This window comes from Dermacentor silvarum, chromosome 2 (assembly GCF_013339745.2).
Source record: "Dermacentor silvarum isolate Dsil-2018 chromosome 2, BIME_Dsil_1.4, whole genome shotgun sequence".
Lineage (NCBI taxonomy): Eukaryota > Metazoa > Arthropoda > Arachnida > Ixodida > Ixodidae > Dermacentor > Dermacentor silvarum.
The window spans coordinates 190,517,755-190,545,076 of NC_051155.1; the positions used below are offsets into that span (position 1 = coordinate 190,517,755).

Here is a 27,322-nt window from a genome sequence, read left to right on the forward strand (position 1 = left end):
GCAGATGATCTGAAAGAACGAACGCTTGCTTTGCATGTCCGCTATTTGTTTTTGCCAACAAAGAAAGTGTAGAAAACAAGGAATTACTTCCAGGTCACGTTTTCTTAGTGATATTTCAGTGTTAAATCACAGCATTATTATTATGAATTGTACTGTTTAGGAAAATTATTATTCTGTTTGTTTTGATTGCTAAATTGCACAATAATTCTAGCTTCTTGAAATATTATCTAAAATTGCAGGTGCCCAATTCTTGGCCGATCACCCAGAGTGGGTGTGAGCCATATTTTAAGGACGTCGTCGTCGTCATCATCATCATCATCATCATCATCACCAGGTCACGGACTGCACGTTCATCTCGTTCGGTCCCTCGCGCAGCTTCGCCATTGCTCGCTCTTCTCGATCGGTTTGCTTCCCGAACGTCATGCAACGTCGACTGCTGGCGCTTCTGGGCTGCATCTGGCTCAGCTTCGCTCTGGGCATTGTCTGCACCGTGTTCACGGTCAAGCTCAAGATCCAGACCGAGTACATCCTGCGCGCGCTGGAGAGCTTCTACTCGCAGCAGCAGATGACCGAGGAGCCGGCCGGCGAGTGTAAGACGGCGTTGTGCCGCTGGCACAGCGACTATCTCTGGGGCCGCCTCAACGAGTCGGTCGATCCGTGCCAGGACTTCTACGCGCACGTCTGCTCCTCGGCCTGGTTTCGAGAGGGCGGCCGGCTGAGCGACCAGCCGTACGCAGACTTCTCGGTCGCTCAGCTGCTCGCGGACGTCCGCGACTCACTGACTCGCTACGGGAGGCAGCAGCCAGATGGTGAGCACGGTGCCTGGAGTTTCCCGGCGCAGGCAGTTTCGCTTCTCCGCCTGTGCGACAGGGCGTCGTCGTCGCCATCGCCCAACGGTTGGAACGAAGTCCACGACGCGCTCTTTCGGGCGGGCCTAGGCGGCTGGCCGTACACGGACGAGCCTCCTGCCGACTGGAGCCTTCTGCCGGTGTTGGCGGGCCTGGAGCGCGACGTGGGCGAAGGCGTGCTGGCCAACGTGGCACTGCGCAGGGACCTCTCGCAGGCGGACGAGTACCAGGTGCACGTTGAACCACCCGAGACGCTGCTTCACCAGTTCCTGCTCCACCGGCGCTCGTCCAGCTCGCTGGTCGAGTACGAGACCCAGCTGGCGCAGCTCCTGTCCTCGGCGGCCGGCGGCAACGCGAGCAGCGGCTATGTCGCCAACGCGAGCAGCAGCAGGGACTCGGTGTTCTCGCGCCTCGCCGCTGACCTGGTGGCCTTCGAGAAGCGGCTGGAGGCGATCCGCGGAGCCCCGCTGCTGCCCCTGGAGCAGCGCTACGTGCGCGCCGGACAGCTGGGCGCCGTGGCGAAATGGAACTGGACCGCCTTCTTGGCCGAGACGTTCCACGGCACGCGCACCGTGGTCTACAACACGACCGTCGTCTGCGACCGGTGCGCCTACTTCGGCAAGGCCACGCTCCTGGTGCAAGAGACGCCACAGAGGACGTTGGCCAACTATGCCGCCGTGAGGCTGGTAGTCCTGCTATCGCCGCTCCTGTCGGCCGACGAGCCGTGGTCGGCCTTCGTGACTAAGCTGTCCAGCAGGGGCCTAAGCGGACTGTCCGAGAGGCTGGAGACCTGCCTCGGCCTGCTGGAACGCACCTACCGCTACGGCTCTGCCATGCTGGCGCGCATGTCGCTGGGCCGCCAGTTCTCCACCGTGTACCGGACCCAGTACGACCGGCAGCTGGTGGCACTCGCCACATCGGTGCTGCACTCGGCCAGCCTGCGCACCGGGCGCATGGCCTTCCTTCGAGCGGATGAGCGGCGCAGGGCGCAGTCCAAGCTGGCCGCCGTGGTCTTCCAAGTGTTCGGCACCGCGCCGAGCCTGTACTGGCCGGCGCTCTACTACGGCGTCTCGTCGCCCCTGCTCAGGGAGTCCGAGCCGCTGGCCAGCGCAGTCGCTCTGTTGAGGCACACGCGGCGCGCCTACCTCTCGTCGCGGGCGCCCAACCTCGACCTGGACGCGCAGTACCCGCTGCGGGTGTTCGGCGCTCCCAATAGCTACTACTTCCCACTGCGAAACCTTCTTTTCCTGCCGCAGAGCCTGGTTGCGTTCTTGACGCGCGTCTCTAACACCATCGACGCGCCCTTCATTCCTGTCGTGGGCCGGCCTATCCTGGCGGAGGCACTGCGCGCCATCGACGCGCTCGACGGCAGACACGTCGACGATGCGCTCGCCCTGCACACCTGGTGGGGCCTTAACTCGAGCGCTCGCTTCGAACGCCTGACACACTGCCTGCTGGACCAGTACGCCGCGATCTTCTGGTCTTCGAACTCCGGAGGCGTCGGCGCCAACTGGCGCGAGCACGTGGACGCACACGCGTTGTTTCGCGACGTGGCGTCCGTGGCACCGCTGCTGGATGCCTTCCGAGAGCGGCCGGGCTCGGACAGGCTCTCCGTACGCGTGAGCCGCGCGCGAGTGTTGGAGCCCACGCAGCTGTTCTTCGTGAACTTCGCGCTGTCGCTGTGCGACCACCACGGCCGCGGGACAATGGGCCGGCTGCAGACCAAGCTCGGCTTGGTGCCCAGCGCCGTGCGCGTCAACCTCGCGGTCGCGAACTCGAGGGAGTTTGCTCGCGCTTTCCAGTGCAAGCCCAACCGGACTATGGCCCCTGCGACGCGGTGTAGAGTCTGGTGACGACAGGCAGATGCAGGGTGTCGTCATAAATAGATATTCACTTGTTTTGGGATTGGTGGCCTCTCTTTATTTAGTTTGCTTTACAGCCGAAATGACGTCCCACGTACCACCAAACTTAAATGCCAGCTGTTCTGTGGATCAAGCTGCTAGGAGCGTTGGACTTGAACATGCGATTGCACTGAAAGCCGACGCACTCGCATTCTCTGTTCCACTTGTGCTGAACGATAATACCCGTGCCACACGGCAAAGTAAAGTGTACTTTGAGCGAGTGCACTTCAGCGCGCTGAGTGTCACTTTGGCGGTGTGCTGCTACACGAGAAGGAAAAGTGTTCTTTCAAATTGATGGCCACGGCGACCGGGAGTCTGACGGGAAAGCATATATTTAATATAAAAATGTGTGCACGAAAACAGTTGTATTATTGTTAGAAACATTTACAACCCACCTTCATAAGCGCCGGCAACGACGGCAACTTGACCAGCAACAGTCAACACGACTCGATCCGCCAAACGACTGCGCAGTCAGTATCCGGCGTGGTCGTGAACAGCCCGAGAGCGAGAGTAGTTTTTTTTTTGTCCTTGTTTTTATGCGGTGTGGCACATTTTATCTTGTAACGTGAGCAATTTAAAACTATGTTATTAAAAAGGATTCCTGACTCTTCTTTCAGTATCACTTTATGTATCTTCTAAGCATTGCTAACGAGGCTACACAGTTCGCCGAACACACTCGCCGGCGCGTGCGCTCTGCAGTGAGTATCACTAAGCGCTCCCGTGTGGCAGCCTGCGAATTACACTAGCCGCCAAGTGCACTCACTCAAAATGCACTTTACTTTGCCCGTGTGGCACGGGTATTATAAACTCTGCTTGCGGTTCACTTCATGTTGGTGCGCTCTGTGTACGCCTCTAAATGAGGGCACTCTAAACAGGTATGTAAACCCCATGTCATGCTTACCTGTTTTATTTTCCTATGTATGTACCCCCCCCCCCTTTTTTTTTGTTACTGGAATGCCGATGGGCGCTGTGGGTGGAAGATAAGCAAGTGCAGATAATATGCACAAGGTCATTTTGCTTTACAATGATGAACTTGTAGCTCTTCAATGCTACATAAAACCGGCATGCAGTTACAGCGATAATTTATTGGTGAGCAGCTCGTCCCGTCTGCTGCCTCGATTACAGCATTTCTCGATTACAGCGCCTAGAAATGAAGTACGAACTGCAACGTTTCCTTAGTGCTAAACAAAGTTATACCTTGAATACCGGCATACAGACGTGTTCGTACAAAGCGCACAGGTGTTTACATTTTTAATCGACGCTATTAACACCGGTAACGTTTCGCTTGTACATAATGGTATGAAAATTTGCGAATTTGTCCTGGACGACTTTATTGCGGGAGGGGTGGAGCACCCTCCTGCGATTCGAGCTTGATTGAGATAATCATGCCAAAATGGCGAAGAAATGGCCTCTGCGGGTGTGTCCCCCTGCAGAGGCGGCACATTTGAGACGGTGCGGAGCATTCACTTGAGGAACGACTCTCAACAGGTGCAAACCAAGCATCATTTAGATCGTCCTGAGCTTGCCCGCATCTCCAACAATTCCGACATTGGATTGGACGTGACGCGAGTGGTTCTACACGTACGAAAGACAAGAGGCCACGTGTGCACGTATTTCTAACGCACATGATGTCCCACAAATGTGGCAATGACTGATTTAGCCGGAATCTTCTCTAGCCGGAATCCTCTCGTTATTTACAATATGATTGCAGCGGTAAATATAGCGAAGACGGCTGCTGCGGTGAGCTTGTCTGTGGTTTCAGCTGGACTTAAGCGGGAGTCTACGCCCCGTACGAGACTCTTGGTGCAGGAGAGGTGAGGCGGGATAAGCGCATTCACCAGGGTGGAAGCGAACGATGTGAATTTCAGTAGCACAGGTCTGGTCCGGTGACCTACATACACGACCTCCCCGTCCGAACGCTCGCACATCAGTGATGAAATCGAAGTGACTGGAAATAGTCTTAATTCCTTCCGGAAAGCTTGCGAATTCGTGAGCCTGATGGATCCTCCATTCGTAGGCACGAACGCAAGAGGAATGCTCTGACGCCGCTGCTAAAAAATCAGTGTTAAGGAAGGAAGGAAAGAAAGAGTGGAAGAGGAAAGGCAGGGAGGTTAACCAGTTTAGCACAACCGGTTTGCTACTCTACACAAGGGAGCGGGATGGGGGAGAATGAAAGATGGGGAAGAAAGAGAAAGAGAGCACATGGCACAGCACACACATCGTCAGTCACAGTCCGTCACTCTTGCGTGGTACGTGACATCACTGTCACAGCCGCTTGTTCAAGCCCGTTTCTTTCAAAAACCTAAGTAGTCCCTTCGTCGCCTTCAGCTGCGATGTCTTCTCTCGACGACATGTGAGAACCGTTTCAACTGGCATTGGTCTATTGTCAAGGCGCGCTAGAACGGATGCCAGGGGCTGTCTCTGAGCATTATATACAGGACAGTCGCATAGAATGTGTTCCAGCGTCTCCTCGCAAAGACAGGCACTGCAAAGAGCGTTGTCGGCCGTTCCAATAAGAAATGAATAAGGTTTCGTAAATGCCACCCCTAGTCATATGCGATAAAGCAGAGTTGCCTCTCTTCGGTGGAGTCCAGTTGGCATACAGAGATGCATCAAAGAGGGCAGGTGGTATTGACGATTGCTCCGGTTGATCTGGCTGCTTGTTGTGCACCATAGAGAGAGCGTGATCTCCTGTGCAAGCACTCGTAGTCTGCTAGCTGCGTAGGACCGTGAAAGTGGTATGGCCTCTTCCTGTCTGTCTTCAAGAGCTGCCTGTCCGAGCGGCATTATTGGTGTCTTCGTTCCCTATGACGCTGCAGTGACTTGGCAGCTACTGAAACGTCACGTGGTGTCCTTTCTCATGTGATGTATGGAGTAGGCATCTAATATCGAATACGAGCTGTTCGTATGGCCCGCGACGCAGAGCTGAAGTGTAAAGGCAATTCATTAGGTGGCAGGTATGCTGGCCAGGCAGATCGCGCCTCGACAGGAGCATTGGTCGACATTGGCGCAAAAATGCTGATTAAAAAATGCAAATACATCGGGGGCTATTAGAAACCTGAAACCACCCGATATACTGCGCAAAAACACATTCCAGGCATTATGTATAGTCCGATAACACGGTCTCGCCAGTAAAACGTCTTGGTCCTCACCTGGAGTTGATGTTGTTGTTTTTCCTGGGTCAAGAGACGCAACCCATTCTGGGGGATCGGCCATGAATTGAGCAGTGCAAGGGTACGAAAAATAATACTGATTTCGAGGAATATAATTTCAATCAAAACTGGTAACTGGAACTTTTGAAAATTGAAATGTGTCTAATATAGATGTGAAATCTCTTGCATATACATATTATAGAGTATAAAAAATGCGAATTACAAAAGAAAAATAAAGCGGAAAAATTTAACATTGAATTATTTTTTTTTCACACATAAAATTGCAGAGGGCATCACAAACGTCCCTGTCCCTAAAACCCAGTTCGGTAGCACCAAAGGAAAGGACGACCGGGAGAGTCAACGTCAAGCGAAGTTTGCGTAAATGTTCTTTCAAGCATGTTTTTCTTTGATCAGTGGTCTGTGACAGAGTGCATTGTCGTCGTGCAGCATCCAGGTCATCGTGCGCCCCATATCAGGCCGTTTTCTCCAAAACGGCCTCCTTTTATACGCCCTCGTCAGTAAAACTCGCTGTTGATAGTCTGGCTATTCGGGACAAATTCCTGATGTACAATACAATGAATGCCGAAAAACACGATGAGCGTGCACTTTGTCGAGTTGCGGACATGCCTAGACTTTTTTTTTTTTTTTTCAGTCATGGAGACGTTGGGCTTTCCCACTGTGACGACTGTTTTTTGGTCTCAGGGAAGTACCCGTAAGCTTAAGTTTTGCCCCAAATGATGACCCTCGATGTGAAAGACAGGCTATTCTTAAGGATTCGCTACCGCTTATTTCACTCGTTTCCAATATTTAAAAACCAGCTGTAAGGTCGCCATTTTCACACGACTGCTAAATCAACTTCGAATCGCAGATAGGGTGCTTGACTCGTAGCGGAAAAGAGACTCCCAGGACATATTCAATTTACCCTTCCCACCATGTAAGAGCCCGGAAGGGGTAACAGTATTCGAAAAAAATAATAATATTCGCAACGGGGCAGGAACGCTGAGAGCGCTGTATTGATGTGCAAGGGGACTATTTGGAAGGTGAAATTTTTTGAATGAGCATAATTGAATTACTTTCTTCAGAACAGAGCCGGTCTCGAGACTTTCTGGTACCACCTCGGATTTGATTATTTGCGCAGCGCGTTGTGCAGCTCCTCTTATTGCATTGTTTCACGAACCGAGTAATAAACTCGCCAACCGATAAATCAATACCAAGCTGCGGATGCGGTACCTAGTCGTACCGTTATATACCGTGAAATCGGGACATGCTTCCATTCCAACACTAAATTTACTTCTCTCGCTGGCCAGTTGTGCGCAATGTGTATAACATTTACTAAAGCTGTGATTAATGTGACAACTCGCCTAGGTTTCCCTAGACAAGTACTCCTTCATTCTGGGGATAAAATTGAGAGTTTATCCGCAAAATGAACGGAAACCCACCGGAACCACTCGCGAACCGTGCATTGGAACCCGTCGCAGTAGCTGGGTGGCTATGACATTCTTCATCCGAGCACGAGGTCGCAGGTTCGGTTACTTTTTTTTTTCATAAAATATATGCGCAAAAACATTCGCGAACGGCCCATTGGGCACACGTTAACTAACCCAGCGAAGTTAAAACAGAGGCCTCCATAACAACGTCTATTATAGTCCCCGAGCTGATTTATGACGTGAAAGCTAGACGATCAATCACCTTAATATCGGCTGTCACTGCCGGCTGAAAAAACTTCGATGTGGTTCATTCCCTGTCAACGTATAAGGGTGCAGGCGACTATTTTTACATTAAAACGAACAACCCTAATGTCCGCGCTGAACATTCATTAAAGACTGTCAGCCCTTGAGCTAGACACATCCTTGGGCCGTGGACTAACGCCAACAGTGTACTTCGCGTAACGACGGCACTTTGAAATTTGCTCACAGACACTAGTCTCAATGAGAAACTTTAGTTTCTTGAATGTTGTGCGTTTTGTGTATGTTGTGTATCTGTCGTGCACTGTGCATATCATTTCATGTTTCTAGTAGCCACGTGGAGTAGCGTTATAGGCGTGCCGCCTGGCTAACCCCTCCAGGATTCACTACAGACTCTCTCTCTCTCTCTCACTGTTCCACAGTTACACTAAAGAATAACGAGCCTTCCTCGCAATGTAAAACGACAGTTCCATCAGTCGTCTAAAGTTTTCTGTCTCTCCTTTTGAATAAATACATGTCCTTGCATGATTGCGTGCAAACAGATTGTTTTCCTCTCGAACACGTTGGCATGCCTACGACAAAGCTGCGCATAGGGACGAAACTTCCAACGTTCCTATGGCTTTTGATAACGATAATCATGCCAGCATAGCCTCTTTACAGCCTCTCATGCGTGCGTATCGCTTACCTCAACTGCGCATTCTTCGCGCGTCGGAACGTAAATACACCGGCAGCCAAACTCATTTCCTACGTTGCGGGAAGAGAAATTCAGGTAACATTTTTTTTAGGAACTTGTACAGCGTGTCATTACGACACCGTATTCCTGGACAACAAGTTTGCCATTTTTTCCATCAGCCAGTTATGCGAGGGAGGAACTTCAGCCAGCCGGCACGCTGTCCGCCACCATGAAAGGCATCGTCCGTCATCGCGACGCCATTGTCCCGGTCCATAGTAACGGCTATGAGGCTGGCGGCTAAAAGGGGCGACGTAGCGCTGTGAACATTTTGCGGCTGTGGAGCGGCTGACTTCCGGGGCTAATAAAATACGGTGCGCAAGCTTTTTGTGCAAATATATATTAGAGAAGCGCTTTTGTGTTTTAAAAACTGAAGCAACGCGATGCAACGTGATGCAACGATGGTGGCTCGTGTTAAGCGCCCCACTATCATCCCACGCCCGACTTCTAAAGAAATAAATTCTCGAAGCAGTTCTAGAAGTTGTCTGCAAACTACCTGCGAATGGCCCGTGCTAATGTCTTGGACAAAAAATAAGTTAATAAAAAGGCAGTAACGGGTGCAGTTACACACATTACCATCCACTGCTGCCTCTTTGCTAGCTGTTTACTTCCTTCGATAATTCAGATTCAGTAAGTGCTCATTTTACCAAGCAGTTACTGAGATACTGCGTTTCGCAGATTGTTATTAACTTTTTACTACCTCATTATTAACGCAAGATAAGAAGTATTTTATTGATTGGAAAATGTAGAGAGGTCGGCCGGAGAATGGAATATATGGCCTGATACTGTAAGGGAAGGGAAGAGAGGAAGAAAGAGGGTCATAATAGGGGATGCTAATGGGAGTAACGAAGTGAAAGAACACATCGCATAAATGTTAACATCAAAAGCACGAGTCCAGGCCCGTGTCGCCTAAGAAACGCGAAAGAGCACGCATTGCCTCTATCGTCTGCCAACTCTCCGGCCATGCACCTAGCAGGAGGTCCTCCGACAGTCATCTGTTGTCAAAATGCTTTAAGATAGCTGCCAGTGTCAGTCTTTCGCGCGCATATACACATGGCACATCACGAGCACATGGTCTATAGATTAGAGATGCGCGGATGAACTGAGGCGCAGTTAGTGAAGGGCATTACCTCGTATAGTCTCTTATGCTGTGTATTGGCAGTCTTAATGTCACCTTTAAGTGAACTATTGTTTTTATCATTAGGTTGACTTAATATTTATGTGTTGCGTCGTGGTGCACATATGCGTAAACTGTACGTTATACAAATTTAGGCTCATAGTTTTTTTTTTATTTATCCAAATATATAGTTGCTCCCTGGTACCTATCATCATCATCATCATCACCATCACCATCATCATCATCATCATCATCATCATCATCATCATCATCATCATCATCAGCCTATATTTATGTCCACTGCAGGACGAAGGCCTCTCCCTGTGCTCTCCAATTACCCCTGTCTTGCGCTAGCTGATTCCAACTGGTACCTATATATGCAGCTAAAAGTTAAGACTATGTATGTACTATCGACCAAAAAAGTTTACGGACCAAGGGATCGGACAAAAAGCTGAATATCTTCGCACCCTCAAAACGCAGCCTGGTATTCCCATTTACAGCCTCTACTGGTATATGCGAACAACATTGTGATGTACGGTTTTACTGGATACTTTTAAAGGCTGCTCGAATATTTAGCGTTTCCTGAGATCCCGTGGTCCGTAAACTTTTTTCGTCGATAGTACATAAGGTCGGCCTCAGAAACTTGTCGCATATAGTACCCTGATCATTGTATTGTGCGATGCGTTGTTGTCCTTTGTCGTTTGTTGCCATCTGTACAGTGCCGTTTACTACACACAACTAAATGTTCCTGTCACGCATGAAACTTACGTGCCATTATTCAAAATTGTCATAAATGTGAAAAACCTGCCTGGCAATGCGGATCTAGCTCTTTTTTTTTTTTAGTGAAGCTTTACGGGCTCACAAGTTTCGGCGGTGGTGGTGGTAGTGGTGGTGGTGTCACGCTGAAAAGTGGGCCGATCCTGGTGACAGTGCAGAGAGGCTCCAAGCTCAATGGCACATACCCCTGTGTGCTCGGGGACCTGTGATGCGCCCTTGAACTACCCTTGTCACACGTGAGACCCAAAGACAAAATCACCAGCCCTTCCCCTGTCGATAAAATGGGGGTAAGCGAAGCTTCTCATCCGATTCTAGCGTGAGGGCTTCCGAAGCCCTGGCGAAACGTCAGCGAAGAGCCGCCCACTCTGAGTTTAGGGCAAACGAAGCGGAACGCCTGCATCAGTGTCGTCTTGCCAGAAGCTGTGGTTACCTCCATTTTCTTGACAGGAGAAGGGCTCTGCATTTTTTCCCCGCTTTCTTTTTGTTTTTGTTTATTATATATGGTTATAATAAGCTTTTAGAGCACAAATAACGTAATTATTTCCCGGCTATGGCAGTGCCGTTTGTAAACAAAACAGGCCCCACTGCTAAACTAATAGGCTAGCAAATGGCACTATATATATGCCGGTGTAATTACCGTCTATGCTTCGTAAACTGTTACTACCTGCGCTAGTCGTATGGGCACCAGCTCTTTGGGTAGTAAATGAAACTATCCTGCGCCGTCAATATCTACGGTTATTACGATCTTGGTAAACTTTGTGACAAGCCGTTGCTAACCTTTAGTAACTGGCACAAACGTTCTGTTTTTTTTTTTAAGAGTAAGGGTGCAGAGCGAAGGAATTAGACTGAATTTATTGTGTCCATACACCACATATACATGTATGGTTCACAGAGCCCCAGAAAACAAATTATCTTAACGCAAAGCGGTCAAAATGAGTACATAATTTGTAGCAAGCCTAAATATATTTTTGTCTAATTGCTGCTACCTGCGTATTCTCTACGACATAGCACAGTTGAGCCTCCTCGTGTGCTACATGACAAAACTCACAGTGCGTAAGAGACAAATAAAGAAAAAAAAAAACGACTTCCGGAAGACGTGATGCTGATAGTCATTTGATTCCCAGACTATGGCACATACCCGAAAAGCATCCCCTGCGCACACTCCTTGTTTTGTGCGTCGTTTCTTTTTTTTTTTTTTTTTCGCTAATGTGCAAGCAGCGAAGCGTCTGCTCCACTGTAGAGAATGTTCTATTTGCGAAGGCAAGAATAACTACAGACCAAAACAATAATAATAGGAAGAACAGGCAACCTTGCCACGGAGAGCGGTGCAAATGAGGATAAAGGGAAAACGGGACACACGGGACACCCAGCAGGAACTCGGACTCGTGAAGGGCAAAAGCTACAGCAAGGGTTGGAAAAAAAAAAAGGCGTTTGCTCTACGGGGGAAGGTGCCGGAGGGCTGCCTGACGGGGACAACAGATGACCAAACGTCGGTGTAACCCGCGTCGACTAGACAGAAAGATACAGCGCTGTAGCCCGATAAGTGCGGAAGATAGAAAGGCTGGCGCATGCGCCTTTCCATTTGTCACTGTTCCGCTACCGGAGCGGCGCGTTTTCGGGGAGTCCTTGTCGCGCAAGCATTCTCTTTTCTTCTTTCATTTCTTTATCGTTCTTTTTTTCGTTTTTTTTTTTTTGGAGCAAGCGAGGCGGTAAGACATGAGAGAAGAACGAATGGCAATTGCAGATGAAAACAATAATAATGAGGAAGGTAAAGAAAAAAAACCCGGGAAGGCCACCTTTTGTTGACCCGAAAAGAGAGGTGCGATAGGAGAATAGAAGTGACCATGCACGCTTGTATATAGCTGCTCTTTTTCGCAGATATACACATCGTCCATCTCATGTACCACTGTATTCATAAAACAACCTGGTATTTTCTCTTGTTTCTTATTTATTTTTATTATTTTTTTACGTCGGCAGCGCTCTTCCCTTGGGAATATCCCCGTGTCTATATTCGCCTCAGAAATACAACCAAAAAGAAAGAGAAAAAGGAAAGAGAGAAAAAAAGAAAGTAAGATATGTAGTGTTTTTCTTCCGGTCTGTCGCTGAAACCAGCCTCGCTTGCTCATGTCGTCCAAATCTCCCTGTCAGTTAAGTTGGTTCTCCGCCGCGTTTAGCACAATCCTATACCGCCATTCTTTCGTAGTTTCCTTCGCGTAAAAACAAGTCGCGATTCCCTCGGGCATGTATAACTCAGGGCGCGCCCGGAACCTTTATACAAACGCAGTTTCATATTTTTGTTTGTTTTCTTTTTATACGAGAAGCTTTTGCAAGCGCCATATTTTAATAACGTCGAAAGTCAGCCACTCCGCGGCAAGAAAATGTTCACAGCGCTACTTCGCTCGCCTTACCCGCCAGCGCGCGCCGCGTCACTGTCTGTGGCTGTCGCATAGTATATAGCTATACCCGATAACCATAACCATCATCAACATCATCAACGACCTAGAATATTTACACTTTGTGGTCGCTTGCAGCGGTAACAGAACGCTGACAGAAACTGCACAAAGGTGATTCTTTCTAGACAGGGGGAAATTTACGCGCTACACACGACAGTCCGCGAATCACATTTCACCAGGTTGTTTACGGGTTCGAAATAATCCACGACTGCTGCAGAGTCGCCTTGCCGAGTGTTCTCGTGACTAAACGACCCCTATTGGATCACAATACCATTGCATGCAGATTAATCAAAACGAGATACAATAGATGCATTCTTAGTTTGCATAAAGAGCTAACTTCTCTTAAGCGCGAACTATACTATAGGCAGCAACAAACGCCAGAGAAAGCGTGTATTCGCATCTGCCGCCCCGCTTGCCGTTCGCACTGTACATGCTAAGCAGCTGCGCTAGAATTGTTTAGTGAACGTCTTTATAGCGCTGTTTCGGTCAAGAGCGCCTCAAGCATTCTCAAGTACACATATAGCTTCTGTTTTGAGCACCAGACTGGCGCGGAGCGCGCAAAGCTGAACTGCAGAATTATAGATGAGGCTGAATCGCAGCTTCATGTATCTTCAATGAAGCGGGGGCAATCGCTTCGATGGGATGAGTACGATTAAGCGTTCGAACCCCCCTTTCCCTTTTCCTCCCCCAAGTAAGAATACGTATACCGTGCGTCCCAGCTAATGTTAGCCAATATCTTGAAATAATAATAAAAAAATGAAGAAAAAAAACAGGTTGCAAGATGCGATTATAAAACCAAGGGTGTTCGGTCGTCACAGGTCTGATGACGGAACACCGTAGGCCTTAAACCATATCTTGCACGATGTTTTCTTTCTTTTCTTTTCATTTTCTTTCTCTTTTTTTTCTTTTATAACAGCTTAGTTAACGTTAGCTGGGACACCTCATATAGTCTTGCCTCACAAGCGCCGTCGAAGACATGTTCTGCATACTGACTCTCACAAAAAGATAAAAGTCACCTCTCTCGTCGTCGGATCGCGGTCCAACTCCTGCGCGCTGACGCTGTGCTCAGCGGTACCACGCGGCGAGACAGACTATAGCCATATAGCCGGCTTCACTGCCGAAGTTCGCCGCTCAACATACCCCTTAGCAAAGACGCGCTTCACAGCACATTGCCGCCAACGATGGCCAGCGACCTGAGCTCCTGTACATGGGACCAGCAAGCTCCCGCGCTAGCAACGCTGACCTCCAAAGATTACATTTGCGGTACTTACTTGCTCATACACAAGACCTCTCGTGGTTTTTCAATGACCTCTTCTCCTTGAGGGCCTCTTCCCATTTCCAATTAAGCGGCATTTTGTACGCGACGTTCGCATCACACCCTGCGTCACCCGAAGGCATGCAGTTAAGGCCGTAGAAGAGGAGGTTGTTGCTTCTTTCTTCCACCGCATTATAACAAAGTGCGCTTAGTACAAATAAAGCCGAGTGACGTATATACGACGAGGGCGGCATAGTTACTCGCGACATGACCACACACGCCTCGCTTGAAACCCTCACGGAAATTTAGAGCGGGTAACCGCACTCACCGCTAAGTGAAAAGGCGTCCATTGTGCCCGTAATTGCTATCGCATGCCCGCGAAGCCACGAGGTCCCCCCAAGCGAAATGATCTTTTTGCTTGTGTGTGCGTATGTTATTAAGGCGAATGGTAAGAAACACAAAAATGATATATTCGGAGGGGAGCGCCTTTTCCGGAGCGCTTGTTGAACACGTACGGAGCTCTTTCAAAACGCACGGCCGTCCGCCTGCCGCCGGCGTTCGCGCGCGAGTCGGGCTTCAAAGCGACCGCTCATTACTACAGTCGGTGATGTGCGCAGCGCTTCAAAAAGGAGGGCCAGAGCCGGGAACCCTCCGGACTTTTGACGTATGCCCTTCTTGTATACTCTGTCCGTGCTTCCTAATTCGTACAGCGTAAAGTGCGAGCGAGTTTAACGTTTTGAAAAGCACGCACACAGGGCCGCTTGTGTCCGACTCGCGATTAAAGTTTGGTTGGCAAGTTACGACGTTCCCCGCGTCTAATGAAAAGGCCTGTTGCGATGAAAAGGGACGCACTGCGGATGATACTGTAGGGCAGCTGCCGGATTTTTGTTGCTAGAACGCAGCGGCGCGCATGTGAGAGGGCTTTGGCGAGGAAATGGAAAAACCCCGTTCAGTGAAGATTCTCCGGAACGCAGGTTCATATACATGTCGGTATCATCAAACGGATAGACAAGCAATTTCGTTGGTTCAAAACAAAGTACTTCCTTGGTAAGGGTCATTGCTATCGGTCTTGTGCATCTACACGACTGGTTATTTATGTTTCTGACGAACCATTGTTGCATACAAGCTACATCGTGAATCCAGCACCACAGGTGCGTGGTGGTGCTTTCGCACACACCCTTAATTATGGGTTGTTTTGAACATATCGGTGCTAAATAGTTGTAATGATGAATGCAAGCACGAAAAACGCCTTTTAAACACTCTTAGGAGTGTTGAAACATTTAGTGCGTGGGAAGTTGAAGGGAGTAGATAGCAGGGAAAGGGTAGGGGCATGAAAGAATACCCGCACGATGTGTTAGCCCCCGTCTCTGGAGGAAATGCTATACTTTGAGATCCCGCACGCACGACACTAATAGCTGCTAGCTTGTCTTCCTTGTTTTGAGCCGTTAAAGAGGCCCTGGACCACTTTTTATCGAAGTGGAGAAATGCATTTGAAGTTAAAATAGACTATTTCGAAAATATTTGCCGCAAAATGTACTTCAGTGCGTTCAGCAGTAGCGGAGTTATTGACAATCAAACGTCCCCCACGCGGTGCTTCCCCTCCTTCTTCAATGACTTGGACTGTGAGGGCTACGACCACAGCTACATGCAACTGTAGTGCGTATGCGCAGCGTATATGCTTTGTGCACGAGAGGGCTTGATTGCGCGCTCGCGCTCATATGCTCCAGTCTGGCCGTGCTACGTGGTGCGGACCGGCTTTGTCCAGCACCAGGTTGACCTATGGATAGTAGCCACATCCAACTTACCCATTTTTAAGTGCTATCAATAGTTCAATAGGAAGAGAAGCCTGCCAAGGCGTCTAACCAGGAGCGGCCAAGAGTGAGCGCGCTGGTAAGCGTGCGTGTGGTCTTATCTTACGTTTAGCGTGGTTTGAGGCTAGTTGAATGTTCAAAACTAGTCGAAATTAGCCAGAACCTACGGCTACGACACTGATATGCAGGGTGGCCAAAGCTTATAAGGTCCTACGCGGGCGGCCGCGGCCCAGCGTGAGGAGACGATAGTCGGCTTCTTCCGGAAGTACGTAATTATTACAGAAATTCGAAAGCAGATGTTCACTTATTTCGGCCCGTTTATTAAACCGCGTCAATAAACATATACAGTAACAGTAGGAAGAAGCGCAATGATCCATACACCTTTTTCGATTGACGTCAGCTATTGTCCAACAACAGTCGCGCATAGGAACGTGCTATATCACGAAATAAAGCGTCCAGAAAAGAGTGAGGAGCAGGGTTCTGTTGAAAAGAGAGCGTTTGAGAAAAAGGGGACTTCGCGCTCCGCTTGCGAGCTCTGTGTTTTTTAACCAAGGCCGAGGGGTGGTTCAGGGGAGACCGTTAAAACACACACACACACACACACACACACACACACACACACACACACACACACACACACACACACACACACACACACACACACACACACACACACACACACACACACACACACACACACACACACACACACGCACACACACGCACACACGCACACACACACACACACACACACACACACACACACACACGCACGCACACACACACACACACACACACGCACACACACACACACACACACACACACACACACACACACACACACACACACACACACACACACACACAAAGATAAGGGCAGAAACGCTCACTGTTGGCTTGACGCCATCGGCGAGGGCTTGTATTCTTCGTGTTATTATTTTTTATGGGTGCTGCATGCTTCCTCCACAGTCGAAAAAAAAAAAAGAAGTACGGTTGGTGTAATCACCTGGAAAGTGCAAGAAATGGAGGATAAAGAAAGAATCGGTGCGCTTCATGGATCTCCTCGAAATAAGAGTGCCAATTGATCTACCGCGGTTACTCAGTGGATATATCGCGTTCACCTGCTCAGCATCAGGTCGCTGGTGCGATTACTGATCACGACTGCCGCATTTAAATGAGGCCAATACCAAAAGCCACCTGCGTACCAATTGATTTAGGTGCCAGCTACGTACAGAAGAACCTCTGTTGTTACGTCATAACTTATACAGACCTGAATGACAGAAAGTAATCCAAAGACCTCCCTCCCGCACCTCACGGCTAACTACGCCGTCTGTCATATCCCAGATGTTCTTTTGTCAATCAATCAATCAATCAATCAATCAATCAATCAATCCATCCATCAATCAGAAATGCGAATGTCTATGCATGACTACCTCTGGAGGTAGGTACATGTATTTTCTGCTGACTTACAGCCGAAGTACGCAATCTCAGTTGCAACTGACAGATCACACCAATCATCTAATCCCCCCCCCCCCCCCCCCCCCCCCCGAAAAAAAAATATTTGTGGCTACGCGTGCAATGTGCATCTTTGTCATCTATGTCCTTGAAAAGGAGATACGCTAATAATTGTCACTTCGAAGCCCACAGGGAATGCACTCTTCACACAACGGACTGGCTTAAGTCACAGAGCCTGTTACCATGCGCACTTCAAGTGGGAAGCTAGTTGGTTGGCTAAGACCTCTATTTTCACAACATTTCTGGTGAGCAGCTAATCTTTGCTCTAGACCAACACGCGTAAATTAGTCATGTGAAGTAACGTATCAATACCGAGAAGCAACTGAATACGGAGATCCAGTGACAAGTGATGTGAAGCATGTCCTATAGGCATCAGAGCCGTGCCACATTTTGGTTTGACTTGCTTGTTTGCTTAAGAGTGGTTCTCGTGATTAAGTAATAAATTTCTTTTTTCACCATACTAGGCGTTTGTGTGATGGATGCATGGGCCTGAAAGCTTGTTCTCTGAAGTTAAGTGCATTGGCTGTATTTCGACGCACCCTCACAGTTCGCACTTTTCTTGAATTGTCTTTCGAGTAATTTCACCATGCTCGCTTTTCAGGAGGTTGCCAATTTCCCTAAAGAAAGAAAAGATTGCTAGCAGTGTATACGATATACTGAAATGCTGAGATTGTATATTTTTCCGGCGCTGAGCCAGAACAGCAGATTTACGCGTCAGCGTAAAGCATAATTATTATCTAATTTGACTTCGGCTACCTTAAGAAATGTATCATGTGCTATTCCTCATCTACTCCCCCCACCACCACCACCTCATACGAATCCACGTTGACTTTATTCTTAGTTCAGAACAAGCCGCAGCTGCCCGCAGTGCGAACAGCAGCGGCTTGTTATTGGAAACTAATTAGAAGAAAATAACATGCGACTGCCTATTTGCAACTAGCACTGTAAAGTAAGTACGATAGGCATCATCAAACTGACGTCGCGTGCAAAAAAAAAAAAAGAGAAAAAAAAACGGGCTCGTCCGGGATTTGAACCCGGGACCTCTCGCACCCTAAGCGAGAATCATACCCCTAGACCAACGAGCCAACGTGTCTTCTTGTCGGCTAGCCAAATATTCAAAACAGGTGTACGGACGTCAGCCCACGATGAACCCATAGCGCAGTAAAGTTTTAGCAAAGTTAATTCAGGGTCATGTGGTGCCCTGGCCCCAGTTCGTTAACAATGCTTATGAAACGTAACACTGAACAATGTAGAAAAAAGAAAGTAAGAAAGGAAGAGAAGGCAATGGTTCCTTGCAGGGATCGTTATAACGATGCACAAACAACAATGGATGTGCTCAATAAACGAGAGAAAATGTCTCGTAAAATACTTAAGTTCCTCGATAACTAGCGAGATAACCTGTAATTATTTTTTTTCTTCTAGCAGGCTTCTTTGACTGCGTTGACATTATCGGAAAAACTGGAAAGGCAGTGCTTGCCGCCATAGAAGAGAACTCCGCCTTGATATTCTAGGATATTTACATTATTAATTCGTGTAACTTGATAAAATTGCACGTGAATCCATGACAAAATAATGTAAGTGCACGTTGTTTAAACAACTTTAACGAGTGTGCACGACCCTGACTTGCTGGGTTGACGGTACCTAGACCAACTTACATGTGCACAGAAACGTGCTAGTCGTTTGGAAGCAAAATTAAAGAAAGGCGTTTCGAGCGTCACCAGATATTGCGGTAGCGTCTATATTGATAGAATGAAATAGCTAGCAGCATGAATGTATGCGTTTTATCGCTCGAAGAATGCATAATGTTACGCGGTGTTTGAAGTCACATGTGGCATGAAGGAATATGTCAGCTATTTGCCTTACCTTATGGCTTTTGCCGGCTTCCGATTAGCTGATTCATATTCGACGCTAGAGACGGGTAAGACCCTTGAAGGCTATGCTGTTGGTTTATACACATTTATACATACCGTATATGCGTACGAATGCCCTCACGAATGAGTGGCTGATTGATGGAACTGTTATTAGAAAAGCAGCGCCGTTTTTTTGCAAAATTTATTTTCCAGTGCATAAAAAATTCTGCAGACAGTTATTGTAATGTCCGCAGACTACGGATAATTTCCATGAACAACAAATTAACGGCGTGCAGAAAGCTCGTGGGTAAAGGTTGGACTGAGTGCGTCATAAATTTTTCATTAGATATTGTTTCAGAGCGCAGCTCTTAGGCATCCGTTCCTGGGTTGAGCGTCGGCGTCCCTCGAGGTAACCGCGCGAACGTGCTCGTGCCAGTGCTTGCGCGTTCGTCGTCGTCTTCTTCCACAGCTGGCTCCGATGCAGCTCATCATGTCAAAGGCGCTGACGACACTGGCCCACTGCCAGTCTTGTTGTCTTTTTTGAGGGCGACTGGCCTATGTGAACGCTTTTGAATTGCTCAGGCCCTCCGCGTGCGTGTGCGAGCTCACTGTGCCCTTCCTCCCTCCCCCTCCTCTCTCTATCTCATCTTTCTCTTCCCTTTTTCTCGTCCCCCAGAGTAGGGTAGCCAACCAGACGCATTTCTGGTTAACATCCCTGCCTTCTCTCTTTCTGTCCTCCTCCTCCTCCTCCTCCACTGCCAGTCCGTGCGGTGATTTCGGTCTCAAATTCTTTGCCTCAGTATACCACGAAATGAAAACACGTCTACAGCTGCGCTCAAATTTCGCATTAGGGAGTGCCGTAATTGTAGTGAACGAAGCAGCACCGCATGTCACTTGCTGGCAGACGTGTATATCTGCCCCAATTTAGTGCCGCGTATTTTATACCGGCCAACCGAACAACACAATGGACAAATTATAAGTATGGTGAGTCGTTAGTGACGTTAGTAGGGTTAGAAGTGCCCTGTACACTACAGCCCCCCTTGTCACAAAGATGGACTAATTACAGTCTAATTACAGGTCCAGTCTCCTCGTTGCGTCGACCCGATCGAGTGTACCGAGAACAGCGACTTGGACTCCCGGTGTGCCCCGTCCGCGGGCAGTCTGCGTCTGATAAGGAAGGCACACTTTCCCAGGGAGCCTCCGGAGAAACCACACCACCGGGCTCAGCGCCCGAGAGTTCTCCAGCACTGTCAGTTATCTCCGCTGTCTCTGGCCCTGGTGACGGCGCCCTCGAACCAGGTGCACGACCCGCTATGGCCAGCAAAGGGAACAAGCAGACGACGGTTGCGCTGAATGGCACTGTTCGGCGTTTCTACCACGTAGCATCGCGACCACGACTAAGCACCCGAGCAGCACACCCGACATCTGTCACCCAGATTTTCCGACCAGGTTGTAGACCCGGTAGTGGCCGAGAACCGTGGTGACAGTCGTTGTCGGTGGTTCTTCCCGCTCCTGGCAGCTCTGTCACACTCTTTGAAAGCCCCGTGGTCAGGCAGTTTCAGAGTTAGATGGTCACGAACTTTTGGCAAACGGGTGCGCAGCCGCTGACCCATCAAAAACTGAGCTAGACTGAAACCCGTTGAGCGGGGAGTGCGCCTGTACAACATGTTCGTCGTTCGTGGGAGAGCCAGGTCGACGTTCTTCCTCCACAGTTCCTTCGCCGTTCGCACTGCACGTTCCACTTCTCCATTTAACTTGATAAAAGCGGGGCTACTCGTGCAATGAGTCAACGTCGGGAAACGTCAACGCGAAGTCCGTAAATTTTTTCGATGAAAACTGCGGTCCGTAGTCGCTCCGAAGAACTTCAAGCACGCCAAATGGATCCATACTGCTTTTTAACGCAGTTATGACTGATTTGCTGGACGTTCCGCGCGGAGTCAGTACTTCCCCAAACCTTGAATAGTCATTATCGTCATCATAATAGGAAGTCCTCACTTTCAAAATGGAAGATGTCTGCCCCCACTTGTTGCCACGGGAGCTCTGGGGTAGCCGTCGGTATATATCATGGGTTCTGCCCTCTGCTGTCTCACAGTTGCGCATTAATCGCAGTTTTCAACCACTTTCTTTATTCTGCGGCTTATTTCAGGCCACCATACCGATTGGCGGGCTCTCGCCTTAGCCCGAGCCACTCCGAGATTACCTTCGTGAACCAGTCGTAAGACCTTCGCTTGAAGGGCAGCAGGAACAACCAGTCGATGCCCTTTCAGCAGAAGTGAGTCGGCAACCGAAAGTTCACCGCGGTGTTTCCAGTACACTGCCAAGTTAAAGGTAGTCTTGTCTTAGACTGCCAACTATATTGTTGCAAAACTTGACCAAGGTAAAGCAGACACCATCAGACGCTTGATGCCTTCTCATTGATTCCAAGTCAGCGGGCGTGCTCTCGCCAGTGGTTTCCACGACCACTTGCATGTCGCTTTCGAGGGAAGTAATTGCACCAATTGCAGCGTCCGAAGAGGGAAGCGGAGCCCTCGACATTGTGTCGGCAGTAGCTAGCAGCTTGCCCGGAACGTACAGTACTTTGAACTGATAGCGTATCAACTTGAATCGCAGGTGTTGTATCCTGGGTGGGAGCAAATCCAGCTCTATGTCTCTCATAAGTGTTGTTAGCGGCTGATGGTATATTTCAACAACGAACTGGAGGCCTCGAAGAAATGCATCGAAGCGCGCTGCACGGCCCACGTGACAGCTAAGGCCTCCTTTTCAGTCTGGCTGTATCTCTGTTCAGTCTTCGTGAGCGAGCGTGAAGCAAAGGCCACAACCCGTCTTTCGCCCCTTGGCTGATCCTGCATCACGACCGCCCCGCGGGCCCACTGTTGGGCGAGTTGGTTGATAGCAGGCCATGCAGGTTTCCGAAGAAAGCATACCTCTTACTTTTTCAAAGGCTGCTTGCTGAGGTGGTCCACACAACCTAGCCGTCCGCTTGCACAGAAGTTCTCGAATCGGGGCCAACGTGTCCGACAGATGTGGCAAGAATCTTGTAACATGATTTACCATTCCCGTTATTCTTTGAACACCCCCGACATCCACGGGTGGTTCGATCTTCTGAACAGCTTCAATTTTAGCTGGGTCTAGCGAAATGCCATCTGCAGAGACTACAACGCCCAGGAATTTGATGCTTGACACGTCGAACTTGCACTTTTCCTTAGTTAGGGTAAGCCCCGCCCGGCGTAACCGGTTCAACACCTCGCCGAGTCTTCTGTCGTGCTCTTCTCGATTGCCGCCAAACACCAGAATATCATTAACATATGCTTCACGTGATATGGTTAACACGATCATCGGTTAACATGATCATCGATCATGTTAACTTGGCTGGATTCTGGCTGCCTGACCTGATGAAAACTAGAGGTCGCAGCTAGCTTTGAAAAGACCTTCACCACCCCGAGGTGCTCCAAAATTTGTTAAATCGTCAGTAGGACGTGTCGCTCCCGGAGGACGAACTTGTTCAATTCTGTCAAGTCCACGCATATGCGGTAGCTACCAGAGTCTTCATGCACCATCACCGTGTCGGATTGGTGATCTGTCTTATTATGCCCTGTGTTTTCAACTTGTCGAGCTCAGATCTTACAACAGGGCACAACGGCATGGGTATCCTTCTTGGCGTGCTTAAGGAAAATGTAATAGCCCCTGGCTCTATATATGCGGATCTTGTACGGTTGCTCCGGCACGCCGAGACCTTGCAAACTGCTCTTTGGCGAGTCCTTCGGTGGTGTAATTCTCGTCCCGAGTCATGCGTTCTACAAATTGACCTCTTGCATTGCTTGAGTGGCTGGAAAAATCAGCAGAGTCAACGTTTGCGAATGCAACAAGTACATTTTCTGCTCTGCCGTTCCCTTCCTCCATCTGAAGGTAGTCCAGAAGGTACCCAAAACTACCAGCGGCTGCCCTCCGGAGCCCGTTAGCTCAGCTTCTTGAGGATCGAGACGCGGAGAAATTCCAGAGAACGTGCTTGGTATCACAGAAACTTCCGCGCCACTGTCGACCTTGAACTTGAACAGTGTCCCATTGACTTCCACGTCAACGTACTTGGCACGGAGCAGGTTGATTGAGCCAACTTCGTTCAGCCCTACTGCCGACATTGAAGAACGGCACACGGCGGCGAAGTGCCCCCCCCCCCCCCCTTTTTTTTTTTTCGGCCCTTGTTGCGGAGAGCACGTCGGGCTGTGCATTCCGATCTTGGGTGGGACGCTCTGCCACAAAAATGACACCCATCCCATGAGGCTGGGGGTGACGAAGCTTTGGCTTCTGCGGAAGGCATATAGGCATCAGAGCCGTGCCACATTTTGGTTTGACTTGCTTGTTTGCTTAAGCGTGGTTTTTGGGGTTAAGTAGGAAATTTCCTTTTTCACCATACTATGCGGTTGTATGATGCATGGCCTGAAATGGGCCTGAAAGCTTGTTCTCTGAAGTTGCGTTTCTACTACAGTGCATTGGCTGAATTTCGCCGCACCCTCACAGTTTGAACTTTTCTTGAATTGTCTTTCGAGTAATTTCACCGCGCTAACTTTTCAGGCGGTTGCCATCTCCCCTAAAGAAATAAAAGCTTACTAGCGGTGTATAAGATATACTGAAATGCTGAGATTGTATACTTTTTCCGGCGCTGTGCCAAAACGGTCGAGATACGCATTTGCGTACAGCATAATTCTTATCTCATTTTACTTCGGTTACCCTAAAAAATGTATCCCATGCTATTCCTCGTCTCTTCCCCCCTCCCCCACCACCACCACCTCATCAGAATCCACGTTGACATTATTCTTAGTTCCGAACAAGGCGCAGCTGCTTACTATTGGAAACGAAGTTGAAGAAAATAAAAAAAAGCGACTGCCTATGTGCAATAAGCACTGTAAAGTACGGTAGATGCCATCAATCTGATTTCCCGCGCAAAAAAGAAAAAAAAAAAAAAAAAACGGGCTCGTCCGGGATTTGAACCCGGGACCTCTCGCACCCTAAGCGAGAATCATACCCCTAGACCAACGAGCCGACGTGTGTTGCTCTCGGCTAGCCTCATATTCAAAGCAGGTGTATTGTCGTCATAGCCCACAAAGAGCCCATAACGTCGTAAATTTTCAGCAAAGTTAGTTCAATCGTGTACTGCCATGACCCCAGTTCGTTAGCAATATTTATTAAACATGACGCTGAAGAATGCAGAAAAAAGAAAGGAAGGAAGGAAGAGAAGGCAATTGTTCCTTGCAGGGATCGTAGCAATGCAGAAATAACAAATGATGTGCTCACAAAACGAGAGAAAATGTCTCGTAAAATACTGAGGTTCCTCGCTAACTAGCGAGCTAAGCTGTAATCTTTTTCTTCTAGCAGGCTTCTTTGACTGCATTGACAGCATCGGCAAAACTGGAAAGGAAGTGCTTGCCGCCATAGAAGAGAACTCCGCCCTGATTTCTAGGATATTTACATTAATAATTCGCGTAAGTTGATAAAATTGCACCTGAATCAATGACAAAATAATGTAAGTGCACGTTGTATAAACAACTTTAACCAGTACGCACGAGCTTGACTTGCTGGGTTGATGGCACTCAGACCAACTTACGTGTGGACAGCGACGTGCTAGTCGTTTGGAAGCAAAATTAAAGAAGAAAGGCGTTACGAGCGTCAAAAGATATTACGGTAGCGTTTATATTGATAAAATGAAATAGCAAGCAGCATGAATGTATGCGTTTTATCGCTAGAAGAATACATACCCTTACGCAGTGCTTGAAGTCGCATGTGACATGAAGGAATATGTCAGCTATTCCTTATGGCTTTTGCCTGCTTCCGATTAGCTGATTCATATTCGACGCTAGAGACGGCTAAGACCCTTCAAGGCTATGCTGTTGTTAACACGCATTTATACATACCGTATATGCTTACAGATGCCCTCAGGAACGAGTGGCTGGTTGATGGAGCTGCTATTACAAAAGCAGTGCCGTCTTTCGCAAAATTTATTTTACAGTGCATAAAAAATTCTGCAGACAGTTATTTGATGTCCGTAGACTACAGATAACTTCCACGAACAACAAATTAACTGCGTGCAGAAAGCTCGTGGGTAAAGGTTGGACTCAACGCGTCATACATTTTTCATTAGATATTGTTTATAATATGTACAACCATTACACGCAGCCAAAGGCACAAGTCGGTAGTGAGGCAAATGCGTTTAACGCTGTCTATAGACAACCTACGAATTGTATTAGTCTACATTTATTAGTAGCGACTCAGGTGGCAGAGAATCATTCGCATGCAGTGGATGTCGCAGAATATGTAACTCAAGGTGGCTCGTTCACTTTATTCTCAAACTCATGAGCAATTAGTGTGGAAAAAAATATAAAAAACCAATCGAGTTTAACAAGGCAGCACAATCTTCCCACGTTTTCCGGTGCATTCAGCACATCGCGAGACGATGTATGAAGTTTCTGCCTACGACTAGACAGACAAGCGAAGCAGGCAGAGAACCGACAAAGACGGGGTCGACGAGATTAGGCCGGAGAGCACGAAGCGCGACGGCTGAGGCAAGGTTTCCGACGGCAGAAACTCGTTTTTTCTGGAGGTTCTCTTCTCGTGTCGAACGCCAAAGCAGCAGCGGATAAGAATTCTTGAGAGCGAACGAAATATTTACGCAACGGCTTAAGAGGTCCTTTCGTCGAAGGCAAGTTAGGCTGTGAATTGTTCATGGAATTGTGCGAAAGCCTCGAAGACAGCTAATACGGATGCCATTTTAAGCCTTGACCTACTTTCCGATTAGAGAACGAGCGGACGCAGCTTCTCGCTTCTAGAGAAAGAATCTCGCTACTAATCACAGCCGCTCCAAGTCTGCCTCTGAATACACAAAGCCCGATGCATTAGCTTGATTTTGAAGCCAACATGTTTATGAAAGCTGGGGCACCATCAGACTCCCTGTCACGAACAGCGGCAAACAACAGCCAATTGTGAACAGCGGCGAAGCGAGCTTGGGAGCCGAGTCTGTCTCCTGTTTTATTTGTGCAGTATGTTTGAAAAGTGAAAAGGCACACCGCTATCATAGCTTACGCGTGCCAGTTGTATTATGCATTTGTCGCTGCGTTCGGCGGCACTCACCCGTACAAAGAATGGCTGCGATCTTCATGCGAATGGACCACTTGCAAAAAATTAGATGCGCATGCGCGAGAGAGGCATTTTCGAACCAAATAGTATCGACCACAGGCTTGTAGAAAAAAAAGTATTGTTTCCATCCAACACCTTAACCCGTACCGCCGCCTATTGAACCACGTGACAATACATTCCCTCTCGGTGGATAGGTGAGGGGAAACTATGACGACATGAAATCTTCGAGCGTTTGTGCTCGCGCTTCCTTCCAATAGGAAGAGAACCACACTAAGAGGGAGAAACGTAGTCTGGGCGCGAGAGTTCTTGGTTGCAAAACAGCCTTGCAGGGCAGCCGACTTACAGGTTTTCGCAAATGGAAACAAGGTACCAAGCGCGCAGGAGAGCGGACACGCCCCAGCTGTGACATGACGACCGCCTCGAACTTTTCATCATAAGCACACCGCCATAAGATCCATTAATGGTAATTCACAATTTCCGGTAATTAATTATTCTTGCGTTTGAGAGGTTGGCTCACCTACGTTTTGTTCGCCTCGTACGCAGTGTGTGCAAGTGATGCGGCCTTTTGTTTTCTCTCTCCTTCGCTTTTTTTCTTCGGCCCACAGGGCAGTTCACACGCATACTGCAACCTTGTGGTTTGTAGAGAAGGCTCGACTAGCATACTGTATACACATTTGTATCATTTGCGCGTATCACTAAGTGCTGCGATGCGATTCCTGGTGCTCCTTTTAGGGGCGAAGCTCCTTAAAGCGGCACCCGTTCGTCCCTCGTCGTAGTAGTAGTGTGTAACCAGTCTGAGAAAAATGAGAAAAAAAATTCCGAAGTTGTGTCCGTAGCGCGGAATCGAACCAGGGACCCCTCGCTTCTGAGCGCGCGGCGTTAGCCCACTACGCCACGAAGCACACATAGACACAAGCACCACGATGGCAATAAATACCTAACATTAACGAAAGGCCGCGTTTCTAGCGCGTTTCTAACGCGTTTGTGCTAGCGCGTTACGGCCCGTGTAAGAAGCTGGTGTAAGACGCTGTGGCCTCTCCGCCTTACCTTCAACGCGTTTCGAACGCGCTGCCCAAGGCGGTGGCAAGTCAAGTTCAAGTCGA

At 48.6% G+C, this 27,322-nt stretch overlaps 1 protein-coding gene and 2 non-coding genes across 3 annotated transcripts; 1 reads left to right on the forward strand and 2 right to left on the reverse strand.

Moving 5' to 3' along the window:
• Positions 1–353: 353 nt before the first annotated feature.
• On the forward strand, positions 354–2,742 carry LOC119440622 (neprilysin-21). Its single transcript, XM_037705517.2, has one exon. The coding sequence runs from the start codon at positions 422–424 to the stop codon at positions 2,699–2,701; it is 2,280 nt and encodes a 759-aa protein (XP_037561445.1). The 5' UTR covers positions 354–421; the 3' UTR covers positions 2,702–2,742.
• A 15,515-nt stretch (positions 2,743–18,257) lies between these two features.
• Trnap-agg (transfer RNA proline (anticodon AGG)) lies at positions 18,258–18,329 on the reverse strand. Its single transcript has one exon. It is a non-coding gene; the product is annotated as a tRNA-Pro (tRNA).
• Positions 18,330–24,059: 5,730 nt separating this feature from the next.
• Trnap-agg (transfer RNA proline (anticodon AGG)) lies at positions 24,060–24,131 on the reverse strand. The gene has a single exon. It is a non-coding gene; the product is annotated as a tRNA-Pro (tRNA).
• Positions 24,132–27,322: the final 3,191 nt, after the last annotated feature.